We start from the raw sequence: 16,190 nt of genomic DNA on the forward strand, positions 1-16,190 counted from the left end.
CAGGAGCCTGACACTAAAGAACTAGTAATAGGGGTATTAAGAAAGTCACCACATATATCCAGAAAAAGGCACAAGCTCAGTGAAGACCTGAGGAAAGCTTAAGTTTATACTTCAAAGTGGTTCCTGGCACAGAGAAAGTTTACGACAATAAAAACAAAAACCCAGGAAACCCTGGGGAAGAGATGATCTGATTTTCAGACTTACCACATTATTAAATTCACACATTCAGTTTTCAACAACCAATGTATCACAAGGGATACAAAGAAACATGCAAGTATGATCCATTCAAAGGGAAAAACCAATAGTAACCATCCTGGAGAAAGACCAGCTGACAAACTCACCAAAGACTTTAAACAAATATCTTAAAGATGCTTAACTAACTAAAGAAAGTAAAGAAAATGATGTGTGAACAAAATAATAGTATCCAAAGAAACAGAAAACCTAAGAAATTCTCCAGCTGGAAAGTACAATTACAAAAAGGAAAAGTTCACCAAAGGGATTTAAAGACAGATCTGAACAGGTAAAAGAAAGTATCAGTGAGCACGGAGACAGGGCAATTGAAATTAGCAAGCCTGAGGAACACACACACGAACACACACACACACACACACACACACACACACACACACACAAATGAGAGAATAAAGGATCTGTGGGACACCAGGAAAAGAACGAACAGATGCATTCTGAGAGTGCCAAAAGGCAAAGAGGGACACTAAGGGGAAAAGAGATTATTTGAAGAAATAATGGCTGGGGCGCCTGGGTGGCTCAGTCGGCTGGGCGACCGACTTCGGCTCAGGTCATGATCTCACGGTTTGTGAGTTCAAGCCCCGCGTCAGGCTCTGTGCTGACAGCTAGGAGCCTAGAGCCTGCTTCGGATTCTGTGTCTCCCTCTCTCTCTGCCCCTTCCCCACTCATGCTCTGTCTCTCTCTGTCTCAGAAATAAACATTAAAAAAATTAAAAAAAAAAAAAAGAAGAAGAAATAATGGCTGAAAATGTCCCAAATTCGGTAACGGACATGAATTTAAACATCCAAGAAGCTCAACAAACTCCAAGTAGGATAAACGCAAGAAATCTATACTGAGACATACTATAAATGAAAATATTAAAAGAGAGAATCTTGAAAGCAACAGAAGTGAATGATCACATAAAAGGGATCCTCAATAAGATCACCAATAGATTTCTCATTAGAAACTTTGGAGGATGCAGGGCACCTCGGTGGCTCAGTTGGTTAAGTGTCTGACTTCGGCTCAGGTTATGATCTCACGGATCATATCAGGCCCTGACAGCTCTGAGCCTGGAACTTGCTTCAGATTCTATGCCTCCCACTCTCTGCGCCCTTCCCCCACTCATGCTCTGTCTTCTCTCTCTCAAATATAAATAAAAACATTTAAAAAAAAATAATAATAAAAAAGAAACATTGGAGGAGAGAAGAGGGTAAGTAGAGTTGACCCTTGAACAATGCAAGGGTTGGGATCCTTTCGCAGTCAAAAACCCATGTATTCTGGCTTCCCCAAAACTTAACAACTAATAGCCTTCTGCTGAACAAGAAACCTTACTGATAACATAAACAGTTGATTAACACATATGTTGTATGTTATATGCATTATATACGGTATTCTTATAATAGAGTAAGCTAGATGAAAGAAAATGATAAGAAAATCATAAGAGAAAACACATTTACAGTCCTGTAGTATAAAAAATCTGCATAATAGGGAGCCTGGGTGGCTCAGTCAGTTAAGTGTCCCACTTCGGCTCAGGTCGTGATCTCACATTTGTGGGTTCAAGCCCAGCAATGGGCTCCACATGGACAGCTTGCAGCCTGGAGCCTGCTTCAAACTGTCTGTCTGTCTCTCTCTCTCTCTCTCTCTCTCTCTCTGCCCCTCCCCTGCTTGCACTCTGTCTCTCAAAAAATAAAACATTAAAAATAAATTTTTAAAAATCTGCATAAAAAGCAAAGGAAACAATAAGCAAAACTAAAAGGAAACCAACAGAATGGGAGAAGATATTTGCAAATGACATATCAGATAAAGAGCTAGTATCCAAAATCTATAAAGAATTTATCAAACTCAATACCCAAAAAACAAATAATCCAGTGAAGAAATGGGCAAAAGACATGAACGGACACTTCTCCAAAGAAGACATCCAGATGGCTAACAGACACATGAAAAAATGCTCAATATCACTCATCATCAGGGAAATACAAATCAAAACCACAATGAGATACTACCTCACACCTGTCAGAATGGCTAAAATGAACATCTCAGGCAACAACAAATGTTGGCACGGATGCGGAGAAAGAGGATCTCTTTTGTACTGCTGGTGGAAATGCAAACTAGTGCAGCCACTCTGGAAAACGATATGGAAGTTCCTCAAAAAATTAAAAACAGAACTACCCTATAACCCAGCAATGCACTACTAGATATTTATCTAAGGGATATAGGTGTGCTGTTTCAAAGGGGCACATGCACCCCGATGTTTACAGCACTGCTATTGACAATAGCTAAAGTATGGAAAGAGTCCAGATGTCCATCAACAGATGAATGGATAAAGAAGATGTGGTATATATTTACAATGGAGTAATACTCAGCAATCAAAAAGAAATCTTGCCATTTGCAACTATGTGGATGGAGCTAGGGGGTATTACGCTAAGTGAAATTAGTCCAAGAAAGACAAATATCATATGACTTCACTCATATGAGGAATTTAAGATGATGAACATAAGGGAAGTAATAATAATATAAAAACAAGGAGAACAAAACATAAGAGACTCTTAAATACAGAGAACAAACTGAGGGTTGCTGGAGGGGCTGTGGGTGGGGAGATGGGCTAAATGGGTAAGGGGCATTAAGGAGGACACTTGTTGGGATGAGCACAGGGTGTTATACATAGGGGATGAATCACTGGAATCTACTCCTGAAATCATTATTGCACTATATGCTAACCAACTTAGATGTAAATTTAAAAATAAATAGAAATTAAATTAAAATTAAAATTAAAAAGTAACAAATCTGCATATAAGTTTACCTACACAGTTCAAATCCATGTTGTTCAAAGGTCAACCGTAGACTGACATATTCAAAATATTGAAATAAAAAACTGTCAACTAAAATCCAATGTTCGACAAAACTGTCCTTCAAGTTCTTGCTCAGAAAGGAAACAGCACAGATGAGAAGGGAAGCTTCTCTTGCCCTCTCCCACCCAAATCCTCCTCTTCCTGAACCTGGACAGTTTAGGTAGAGATACAGAACATGGGTTCTGGGTGGTGGGGGCAGACAGGAACAGGCAAGAGAGCTTCCCGGAGGAGAAGACTGACAGGAAGAAACATGGATTCTACTTTTGTGCGCTGCGCCCCCAGTCTGCTTATCTGTTCCATCTGCAAGGACTATTTCACAGACCCTGTCACCATTAACTGTGGACACAGCTTTTGTACTCCGTGTCTCTGCCTCCTGTGGGAAGATGCCCAGCATCCTACCTGTTGCCCTGTATACAGGGCAGTATCTCCACGCATGGACTTCAAAAGCATTATTTCTGCTGAGGGACAAGCTCGTGCTAAAAAAGAATCAGTTGCCAAGCAGTTACCAAGGTCTGCCAGGCAGGTGTGTTGGATACACCAAGCACTAAAGAATATCTTCTGTCCAAATGACAAGAGCCTGCTGTGTTTGCAATGCTCTCATTCGCCAGGGCATACCACTCACATACACTGTCCAGTTTCACAGGTCGCTGAGCACTGCAGGGAGAAACTTCTGATGCAAATGAAATCTATTTGGAAAAACAGGCAGAGAAATCAGAGAAATATAAACAAAGAGTACAACTTACTTAGAGTATGGCAGGGTTTTGTAAATCTAAGGATGGTGATGATCAAGGCTGAATATCCTAAGGTGTACCAATACCTCCACAAAGAAAAGCAAAAACATTTAGAGAGCCTGGCAATTGAAGGCAAGGTAATTTTTCATCGACTCTGGAGAAACGTAGCTAGAATGCTTCAAATGGGGAAACTCCTGAAAAGAATCTATGAGGAGCTGAAGGAAATGTGCCTCAAAGCAGATGTGCACCAGCTCCAGGATTTGGAAGACATCATGAAAAGGAGTCAGTTAGTGCAGGCGCACTTGCCCCAGCCTGTGGACCCACAGCCCAGTGAGTGGACAATCACCGGGATGTCTGAAAGGCTTAACAACTTCTGAGTGTATATTACATTTGATGATAACATAAGGAATTACTGTGTGCCTCTGTCTGAAGACCTGAGACGTTTGCAGTGCTGTCCCGACCATCAAGACCTGCCCCGCAGTCCAGCGAGTTCACAGTATAAGCCTTCCTGGGCAGCTCAGGCTGCCTTCACCTCTGGCAAATATTACTGGGAGGTGGATGTGGGAAACTCTCAGAATTGGATTAAAGGACTTTGCAGGGAATCCTGGACAAAACACCATGACTTGCTGCTCAACTCTGAGGGTATCTTTCTACTTCTGTGTGTCAACGTGGATAACCATTGCCGTCTCTTCTCTGCCTCCCCGCCACTGTGCCACTACATTCCAAGACCCCAGGGCTTGGTAGGGGTGTTTTTAGATTATGAATTTGATATAGTAAGCTTTGTTAATGTTACCAAAAGTTCCCTCATTTGTAATTTCCTTTCCTGTTCCTTCTCCTTCCCTCTCAGACCTTTCATTTGTTATGTAACCAAATGATCAGGAACAGCTCACAAACCTGACCAAGGTCTTAGCAATTTTAATAGCTGGGGCGGGTTCTATCCTGGTGACTTCTTGAGTGGGGAAAATCACTGATACCTCATGGTCTTGAACTTCATTTTACCTTCAGGATATACATTTGCTGTATTATTTTTTAAAGTGGTGACACTGTGAAGGATGTACATTTGTCTTTTCTATTTTATTGAAATAAAATAGAAAAGACAAGTAATCGCTTTAAAAAAAAAAAAAAAAACACTGTCCTTCAAAAGTGAGGGAGAAATTAAGACATTCCCAGATAATACTAGACAATAATTCAAGTCATATTAAGAAATAAAGATCTCGGGGCGCCTGGGTGGCGCAGTCGGTTAAGCGTCTGACTTCAGCCAGGTCACGATCTCGCGGTCCGTGAGTTCGAGCCCCGCGTCAGGCTCTGGGCTGATGGCTCGGAGCCTGGAGCCTGTTTCCGATTCTGTGTCTCCCTCTCTCTCTGCCCCTCCCCCGTTCATGCTCTGTCTCTCTCTCTGTCCCAAAAATAAATAAACGTTGAAAAAAAAAAAATTCAAAAATAAGTAAACATTAAAAAAAAAAAAAAGAAATAAAGATCTCAATAAAGGTAAATACATGAGCAATCATAAAAGATGGAATTATTGAAGGGAGCCTGGGTGGCTCAGCTGGTTAAGCATCCGACTTCATCTCAGGTCATGGTCTCACGGTTCATGGGTTCGAGCCCCACATCAGGCTCTGTGCTGACAGTTCACAGCCTACAGCCAGCTTTGGATTCTGTGTCTCCTTCTCTCTTTGTTCCTCCCCTGCAGGCACTCTGTCTCTCTTTCTCAAAAATAAAGATTAAAAAAAAATTTTTAAAGATGGAATTATTGAAAATACAGTCTGCAACTCTATTTTTTGTTTTTGGTAAGATTTAAGACACTAATAAACAATTTTTAAAACCACTAGTCTAAATTACTATTATTGTAACGTTGGTTTGTAACTCTACATTTTTCCTTTCTAGAGAATATATGAGACTAATGCATTAAAACCCAATTTCTGCCATTTGCAATAATAATTGTTTCAATACACAATGTTTAAAGATGTGTATCATTTCATCAATGAATGGAAGGGGATGAGAATGAAGCTTATAATAGCAAAGTTTTTCTGTTATCAAAGTTAAGCTGGTGTAAATTCAGCAAAAGTAACAGGATATAAAATCAACACAAAAATCAGCTGCATTTCTAACACTAACAATGTTAGTAAACACTGTCAATGAACAATCTGAAAAGGAAATTAACAAAACTATTTACCATTTACAAGAGCATCAAAAAGAATAAAATCTTTAGTAATAAACTTAATTAAGGATGGGAAAGACTTCTACAATGAAAACTACATTGTGAAATGTAGTGAAAGAAATTAAACAAGACATAAGTACACAATACAAACAGTTAACCATAATGTAAACTATGGACTCTGGATATTATGATGTGTTACTGTAGGTTCACTAATTGTAACAACTGTACCACTCTGGTGGGGAATGCTGATAATAGAAGAAGCTATGCATGTATGAGGTAGGGAGTATACAGGAAATCTTGGTATCTTCCCCTCAATATTGCTGTAGACCTACAACTGCTCTTAAAAAAAAAAAAACACCCACAAACCTCCATTTAAAAAAAAGAGTAGAGGGAGGAGACAAGATGGCAGAACAGCATGGAAGTTTTTTGTGTGTCTCGTGTACATGAAAGACAGCCAGACCAACACTAAACCATCTACACACCTAGAAAATTGATGGGAGGATTAACACAACAATCTGCACAACCTGAACCACAGAATTCAGCAGGTATGCGGTGCAGAGGTGAACTTGGGGAGTGAGGAGCAGGAAGGGAGGTGCTTTTGCGAGTGGAGAGAGGACAGAGACTGGCGGGGTGGGGGGGGGGAGGGCAGAGAATATGGGAAAAGCACCTCTCCCCAAAAGCAGCTGGAGAGAAAGTGGAAAACTGGAAACAGCCGCAGGGGCTAAACTAAAAAGGGAGAAAGGAGAAAGGAGACGGTTTAAATTCCATTAAGACTGTAAACAAGGGGAGCGCAAAGGCTGCAATTCCACAGCTTGATACCTGGCGGTGCTCTGGTGGGAAGGGCGAATCCCCAGGAACAGAGTGGGGTCCGGGAGGTTCTCAGGCCACACGGGGAAAAGCAGTTCCACTGCTGGAAGGACATTTGGTAGAGACTGTTGAAGCCACCTGATCCCAGCAGACCCCAGAAAACGGCCACATTCGCTGGTGCTGGAACAAGGTCATTAAGGGTGAAGCCTGGTGCCAGATGTGTGTTGTGATTTTCATAATCCCTGAAATGCTGCTGCTACACTGTCTCGCGAACTTTTTCTGGGGCGGGCTGGCACCTGGCCACAGTCTCGTGGCACTGGCAGCAGCAGGGTCCAGCAAGCGTTCCTGGGTGCAGCCAACATTCAACCATTGCTCATTCAGCCATTGCTAGGTGAGACCCTTCCCTCAGAGGGGCAGAATGGGTCAAAGCCACAGTCCTTCAGAAGTAAGGGGCCGGGGAAAACAGCCGCATCTGAGACGAAACTCAGGAGAGAGGTACTGCCTGGCGCCTGGTCACAGACAGTGAAAAAGCGGAGTGGGCGAAAGGTGAAGACAGCGGATGAGTGTACAACTACTGATCCGGGAGAACAGAGTTCCAAAGCTAGAGACTGGGCAGCTGGGTGGTGCCATTTTCACTGCTCCCGCACATGCACATACGCACCTACAGCACCGCAACACTCTACCCCAGTAGGCTAGCAGCACCATCTAGTGGAGAGCGGAGCTGTTAAACTGAGCCCCGCCCAACTGGGCCAACTTCGCTCTTCAAGAACACAAGTCTCACTGCCTGCCTAGTTTATAGACTATAAAGCGCTACACAGTCTGACCTCTAAGGGAAAACGAAGTAATTTCGGTCATACTTCAATCTGTTAGCAGGTTCATCTATTCAATTTTTTTTTTCTCTTTTACACTTCGTTTTCTTGAATACAGAAAGAAAAAATTCATTTTTATTTTCAATTTTTATCAAAAATATTTTTCTTTAATTTTTATTACTATATTTTTATTTTTGTGTAAATTTTTTCAAATTCTATTTTACTTCCATCATTTTATGTTAGACTACTTCAGTGTATTCAACTTTTCAAATTTTCAGACGACTTCCTTTTTTTTCTATTTTGTCCTTTTTTCTTTTTTGTTTCTTTTCTTTTTCTTGAATACAGAAAAAGAAAAATTCATTTTTATTTTTAATTTTTATTAAAAATATTTTTTTTTCTACTACATTCTTCCCTTTGTGTACATTTTTTCAAATTCTATTTTACTCCCATCATCTCATGTTAGTGTACTTCAGTGTATTCATTTTGTCAGATTCTCAAATGACTTCCTTCCACCTCCCATTTTTCCCTCTAATCTGTCAAACCACTTTCAACACCCAGACCAAAACACACCTAGGATCTAGCATCATTTATTCGATTTCTGTGTGTGCGTGTGTTATTTTATTTTAATTTTAAATTTTAATTTTAAAATTTTTCTACCTCATTAATTTCTTTTCTTCCTTCAAAATTACAAAAATGAAGGAATTCACCCCAAAAGAGCACGAAGAAACGACAGCCAGGGATTTAACCAACAAAGATACAAGCAAGACGTCTGAACCAGAATTTGGAATCATGATAATAAGAATATGAGCTGGAGTCGAAAATAGATCAGAATCCCTTTCTGCAGAAATAAAAGAAGTAAAAAACAGTCAGAATGAAATTAAAAATGCGATAACTGAGCTGCAATCACGGAAGAATGCAGCGGCGGCAAGGATGGATGAGGCAGAAGAGATAATCAGTGATACAGAGGACAAACTTATAGGGAATAATGAAGCAGAAAAGAAGAGGGAGATTAAGGCAAAAGAGCACGATTTAAGAATTAGAGAAATCAGTGACTCATTAAAAAGGAACATCAGAATCATAGGGGTCCCAAAAGAGGAAGAGAGAGAAACAGGGGTAGAAGGGTTATGTGAGCAAATCATAGCGGAAAACTTTCCTAACCTGGAGAAAGACACAGACATCAAAATCAAGGAAGTACAGAGGACCCTTATTAGATTCAACAAAAAACGACCATCAACAAGGCATATCATACTCAAATTCATAAAATACTCAGGCAAGGAGAGAATCAAGAAAGCAGCGAGGGAAAAAAAAGTCCCTAACCTACAAGAGAAGACACATCAGGTTTGCAGCAGACCTATCCACAGAAACCTGGCAGGTCAGAAAGGAGTGGCAGGATGTATTTAGTGTGCTGAATCAGAAAAATATGCAGCAAAGAATTCTTAATCCAGCAAGGCTGTCATTCAGAATAGGAGGAAAGAGAAAAAGTTTCCCAGACAAACAAAAGTAAAAGGAGTCTATGACCACTAAACCAGCCCTGCAAGAAATTTTAAGGGGGACTCTCTGAGGGCAGAAAAGATGAAAAAAATATATATACATATCTATATATATATATAGATAGATATATATAGATATATATCAAAAGCAACAAAGATTACAAAGGACCAGAGAACACCACCAGAAACTCCAACTCTACAAGCATCATAATGGCAATCAATTCATATCTTTCAGTACTCACTCTAAACATCAATGGACTCAATGCTCCAATCAAAAGACAAAGGGTAACAGAATGGATAAGAAAACAATATCCATCTAGATGCTGTTTACAAGAGACCCACTTTAGACCTAAAGACACCTTCAGATTGAAAGTAAGGGGATGGAGAACCATCTATCATGCTAATGGTCAACAAAAGAAAGCTGGAGTAGCCATACTTATATCAGACAATCTAGATGTTAAATAAAGACTGCATCAAGAGATGCAAAAGAGCATTATATCATAATCAAGGGGTCTATCCACCAAGAAGACCTAACAATTGTACACGTTTATGCGCCAAATGTGCGAGCACCCAAATATATCAATCAATTAATCACAAACATAAACTCATGGATAGTAATACCATAATAGTAGGAGACTTCAACACCCCACTCATAGCAATGGACAGATCATCTAATCAACAACTCCACAAGGAAACAATGGCTTGGAATGATACACTGGACCAGATGGACTTAACAGATATATTCAGAACATTTCATCCTAAAGCAGCAGAATGCACATTCTTCACGAGTACACATAAAACATTCTCCAGAGAAGAGCACATACTGGGACACAAATCAGCCCTAAGTAAGTACAAAAAGATCGAGATCATACTGTGCATATTTTCAGACCACAACACTAAGAAACTTGAAATCAACCACAAGAAAAAAGTTGGAAAGGTAACAAATATTGGAGACTGAAGAACATCCTACTAAAGAATGAATGGGCTAACCAAGAATTTAGAGAGGAAATTAAAAAGTATATGGAAGTCAATGAAAATGATAACACCACAACCCAAAACCTCTGGGACACAGCAAAGGTGGTCATAAGAGGGAAGTATATAGCAATCCAGGCCTTCCTAAAGTAGGAAGAAAGATCTCAGATACACAACCTAACCTTACGCCTTAAGGAGCTGGAAAAAGAACAGCAAATAAAACCCAACACCAGCAGAATACAGGAAATAATAAAGATTAGAGCAGAAAGTAATGCTATCAAAACAAACAAACAAACAAAAAACAACAGTAGAACAGATCAATGAAAACAGAAGCTGGTTCTTTGAAAGAATTAACAACATTGATAAACCACTAACCAGTTTGATCAAAAAAAAAAAAAAAGAAAGGACCCAAAAAAATAAAACCAAGAATGAAAGGAGATCACAACCAACACAGTAGAAATAAAAACAATAAAAAGAGAATATTATGAGCAATTATATGCCAATAAAATGGACAATCTGGAAGAAATGGACAAATTCCTAGAAACATATACACTACCAAAACTGAAAGAGGAAGAAAAAGAAAACTTGAACAGACCCATAACCAGTAAGGAAATCAAATTAGTAATCAAAATCTCCCAAAAAACAAGAGTCCAGGGCCAGATGGCTTTCCGGGGGAATTCTACCAAATATTTAAGGAACAGTTAACACCTATTCTCTTGAAGCTGTTCCAAAAAATAGAAATGGAGGAAAACTTCCAAACTCTTTCTATGAAGCCAGCATTACCTTGATTGTAAAACCAGAGACCCCACTAAGAAGAACTATAGACCAATTTCCCTGATGAACATGGACACAAAAATCCTCAACAAGATATTAGCCAACCGGCTCCAACAATACATTGAAAAAATTATTCACCATGAGCAAGTGGGATTTATACCTGGAATGCAGGGCTATTTCAATATCCACAAAACAATTAATGTGATTCATCACATCAATAAAAGAAAGGACAAGAACCATATAATCCTCTCAATAGATGCAGAGAAAGCATTTGACAAAATACAGCATCCTTTCTCCTTTCAAAAATTCTCACATACTAAACCTGTATTCCCACTGTTCTAACTCACCCTGGGGCCCGGTACTAGACAGCTAGAGACAAATCCTATCACCCAGAGCTATAAATTATTCAAATTATCCAAACCTCAACTTGCTCAGGCTTGCCTACCCTGCCTCATCCATTCCTTCCCACTTAACCACAATAAAGGCTCTGGACATGCTTTCCCCTTGCTCCTTCTGCCTCCTGACCAACCTTGGTGCTTCTCCATGTGGCACCATGATGTGGCATGGAATGCTGTGCCTCCAGTTGCTAGGAAACTGAGTAAAACCTTCTTCCTTCTGACAGTCATTTCTATTCTGTGGGTCTTACTCTACCTGATTAAAACATCCTGGTTATATTTCAAGATAATAAAAGGAAACAAAGAACAGAAATTAATAAAATGGGAAAATCAGAAGAAAAAAAAAATCCCAGAGAAGGGAAGAATTTCTCAAACCTAAGAATCAAAAATTATTACCTAAAAGGAAATAAACATAGAAAAGATTGAAAAAGGAGTACATTAAATCCTCTTCTTTCCTTCAAATAAGTTGAGAGACTTAATCTACACTGATTTTAAGTGCAGAGTTTAATAAGGGGCGCCTGGGTGGCTCAGTCAGTTAAACATCCGACTTCAGCTCAGGTCATAATCTCACAGTTTGTGAGCCCAAGCCCCATGTCAGGCTCTGTGCTAACAGAGCAGAGCCTGGAGCCTGCTTGCAGTTCTGTGTCTCCCTCTCTCTCTGACTCTTCCCCACTCACACTCTCTCTCAAAAATAAATATTTTTAAAAATGATTTTTTTAAAAACAGTATAGAGTTTAATGAGTCTTTTTCTGGAGTGGGAGGGGGGGTGATCAAACCATTTTATTGAGGAACTTTGGAGAAAGGTTCAAGGGGAGGAGGACAAGGAGATCGTTATGTCCCTGGCCCAGGCAGATCTTCCCAGCTTCGCAGTCGCTGAAAGATCTAATGAATCTTAATTAATGTACAAAATACATTTTGTGTTACATCTGTGTAACTTATACCACAATGAAGCTCTAAAACATTTTTATCGCTCAAAAAGTTCCCTTGTGCCCCTTTATAGTCAATCCTCTCCCCCTAGCAACTACTGATGGGCCTTCTGTCACTATAGTTTGCCTTTTCTTGAATTCCTTATAAATAAAATCATACAAGTGACCATATTAAAATTTAAAACTCACGTTCCTCAGATCCTTGTTATCAAAAACATCAATTTACTTTTTGAAAAATATAATAAAAAAGCTTACTAAAACTGAAAAAATTCTAGTAGGATTAGGATCACTGCAGAATACACACAGCAACTTATCAGACATAAAGCTGATCAGGTGGCGTAATGGGGTTGGGACTCTAGCACTGTGGAAGGCAGCAGAATTTACACTTACTTAAATGATATTGCCTTCCCTATCCAAAGTGTCCCTCAACAGTACCTCTGCCCAGAACCATCATCCAATGGCTTCAAAATGCTTGCTTTATCAAAATCCATCTCAACATCACCCCAAACCAAAAGATCTATTTAATGGTGAAGCATATGACCATGGCATATTCACCTTCATGCTGTCGGTCTCTCCTTTGATGCTAGCTCTAACAGTAGTCTCCTACTGCTGTGTAACAAATTGCCATATATTTAGTGGCTTAGAACACAAATTTGTTATCTTAAAGTTCTAAAGATAAGAATTTCAAAACAGGTTTCACAGAACTACAATCAAAGCCTGCATTCTTTCAGGAACTCTAAGAGAAAATTCATTCCTTCTCTATACCAAACTCTAGAAGCTGCCTGTATTCCTTGGCTCTCAGACACCTCATGACAAATCTCTGCTTCCATTATCATATCTCTTTCTTAGACTGACATTGTTGCCTCCCTCTTATAAAACAAAGCTCTTTGTGATTACACTGGGCCCACCCAGATAATTCAGGAAAATCTCACTATCTACAAAGTCTCTTTTGTGACATATTCACGGATTTAGAGGATTAGGATATAGACATCTTTGGGAGATCATTATTCTGACCACCACACCTGTCATAAGCTCAGGCTAATGGTTCCAGGTAAGTTTTGACTTATTCCCCACACAGAACACACTGGGATTTGTTTGCTTTCTGCTCTGGGGCTCTTTTGAGGCCATGAAGTGAGACAGCACAAGGAACCAACCCACTTGGCTGGCTCTTGTGTGGAATCTTAAAGTGATGAAGGGAAGGCAAAAGATTTTATACTAACCAGGGCAACTGCCAACTAATGGAGAACAAAAGCAGGCAACAGTTTACTCCTGTCCATCCATGAGGAGACAATTTGAGAAGCACCTATATTCTCAGAAGTTCCCACTACAACTGAGCCCTAGTTGCCACAGCAGTGAGTAATTCAATAATACATTCTTGTACTAGCTTTCCTTCTTATTTACCCTGGTCCTTTATTCTTGTTCCCTAGGATCACCTGTCAAATAAATTACCTGCACATAACTCCTTGCTTTTAGACTACTTTAGGGGAGATGGTGGGGAGGAAAACTAGTGAACACAGTTAGGTAAAGAGTTTTAGACACATCGATGGGAAACACAATGATTTAATAAAATGAAAGCTATAGGGGCGCCTGGGTGGCTCAGTCGGTTGAGAGTCCAACTTTGGCTCAGGTCATGATCTCACTGTTCGTGAGTATGAGCCCCGTGTCGGGCTCTGTGCTGACAGCTTGGAGCCTGGAGCCTGCCTTGGATTCTGTGTCTCCTTCTCTCTCTGTTCCTCCCCTGCTTGCGCTCTGTCTCCCCTTCTCTCAAAAATAAATAAAGATTTTTTAAAATTTAATTGATAAATAAATGAAAGCTATATGCAAAGTAAGGGATCTAGTCTTGATACTATCATTCTAAAATGGAGTCAGATCTCTTCCCCAAATTTTATTTATCAATTGAAAAACAGTTTAACTTCTATGATTATAGTTCATTTCACCTCCAATTTTTTATGATACAATGTACAGCATTAAGATTGCTTAAAGAGGACAAGAGAAAGACAGAGTTGTGAGATTATCACCAAAGAGGCCATCCAAGGAAATTTTTGAAATAAGCCAGTCAGAAGGTAATGTGGTTTGGATTTGAAAAGCAACAGAGAAACCAGAACCTTCATATACTGTTAGTGGGAATGTAAAATGGTACAGCCACTTTGGAAAACAGTTCAGCAGTTCCTCAAAGTCTAAACATAGTTTAACCTTTAGCCTAGGAATTCCATTCCTAGTTATATGGCCAAGATAAATGAAAACATATATTCACATAAACACTTATAAAATGAAGTTGGACCCTTACCTTACACTATAAACAAGAACTCAAAATGCATCAAAGACACAAATAAGCTGCAAGCATAAATCTCTTAGAAGAAAACAAGGCAAAAGCATCACAACACTGAATTTGGCAGTAATTTCTTGGATCTGACTCCAAAAGAACAGGCAACAAAAAAAATAAACTGGACATCATCATACTCTTTTGTGTATCATGTAATGGGAAATAATATTGCAAGTCGTACATAGGATAGGGGATTAATATCCAGAATACATATTGTTTATCTCTCTCCCCCACCCTCCCTCCCTCCCTCTCTCTCTGGCTCTCCCCCACTAGAGCTGTCTCTCTCTCAAAATAAATAAATAAACTTTTTAAAAGTGGTATATCTATACAATGGAATATTATTTAGCAATAACAAGGAATGAAGTTCTGATACATGTTTTAACATGGATGAATCTTAAAAACATTATGGTAAGTGACAGAAGCCAGTCACAAATGACTACATATTGTATGATTCCATTTACATGAAATGTCCAGAATGAACAAATCCATAAAGACAGAAAGCAGATTAATGGTTGCCTAGGGCTGGGAGTAGGGAAAGCTAAAGAGTGATGACTAATAGGAATGTGGTTTCTTTAAGGGGTGATGCAAATGTTCTAAATTGTGGTGATGGTTGCAAAACTCTGAAAATACTAAAAGCCACTGAATCGTACACTTTAAATGGGTGAATTGTATCTCAAAAGAGCTTTTTTTTTCTTTTAAGCCAATAGACCAACAAGTGACTGAATGGAATTGTAAAATGAAGCAAAGGGATAAATAAAAGATAACTAAGAGAGGACAGAAACACCAGAGTTTAAATTCTTGCTCTGCCATTTATTATCTGTGTGACACTGAGCAAGTTACCTAAACTCTCTGAGCTTCAGTAACATCTACCTATGGGTGGCTATGAAAACTAAACAAAATACATAAAACACTTAGTATAGTAACTGCTATATGGCTGTCCTTCCCTCCCTTGTCCTCCTACCTAATGCTAAAAATTCCACCACCAATTGTATGGATATAAATTCAATGATACTTATATGTGAATTTTACAATTAGGAAGCCATGTCTCCTCTGGGTAGCAAATAACCTAAAAGTCACCAATTATATTTTAATGGCAAAGCTATTTTATTTTATTTTAATTCCAATATTGTTAACATATAGCATATTAATTTCAGGCATACAATATAGTGTTTCAACAATTCCATACATCACCCAGTGCTCATTACAAGTGCACTCCTTAATCCCCATCATCTATTTCACGGATCCCCCTACTCACCTCCCTTCTGTTAACCATCAGTATGTTCTCTATAGTTAAGAGTCTGTTTCTTGGCTTGTCTATTTTTTTTCCCTTGCTCTGGTTCTTTTTTTTTTTTTTTAACGTTTATTTATTTTTGAGAGAAAGAGAGAGCACAAGTGGGAGAAGGGCAGAGAGAGGAGACACAGAATCCAAGGAAGGCTCCAGGCTCTGAGCTGTCAGCACAGAGCCCAAGGGACTCGAACTCATGAACCACGAGATCATACCTGAGCCAAAGTCAGATGCTTAACCAACCGAGTCACCCAGGCTTCCCTCATTTGTTTTGGTTCTTAAATTCTACATGTAAGTGAAATCATCTGGTATTTATCTTTCTCTGACTTTTTTTCACTTTGCATTAATGCTTTCTAGCTCCATCCATGTCATTGCAAATGGCAAGATTTCCTTCTTTGTAATGGCTGAATAAGATCCTACTGTATCTATATACCACATCTTTA

At 39.3% G+C, this 16,190-nt stretch overlaps 2 protein-coding genes across 5 annotated transcripts in view; one reads left to right on the forward strand and one right to left on the reverse strand.

Moving 5' to 3' along the window:
- NCK1 (NCK adaptor protein 1) overlaps nucleotides 1-16,190 on the reverse strand; it is an 81,657-nt gene that overhangs the window by 45,707 nt on the left and 19,760 nt on the right. The gene's annotated exons all lie outside the window — the stretch shown is intronic.
- LOC106976859 (tripartite motif-containing protein 77-like) lies at nucleotides 3,328-4,754 on the forward strand. The gene is given in 1 exon segment (XM_015074323.3): nucleotides 3,328-4,754. A coding segment is annotated over 1 exon segment (1,356 nt). The 3' UTR covers nucleotides 4,684-4,754.

Source organism: Acinonyx jubatus, chromosome C2 (genome assembly GCF_027475565.1).
Source record: "Acinonyx jubatus isolate Ajub_Pintada_27869175 chromosome C2, VMU_Ajub_asm_v1.0, whole genome shotgun sequence".
NCBI classification, from domain to species: Eukaryota; Metazoa; Chordata; class Mammalia; order Carnivora; family Felidae; genus Acinonyx; species Acinonyx jubatus.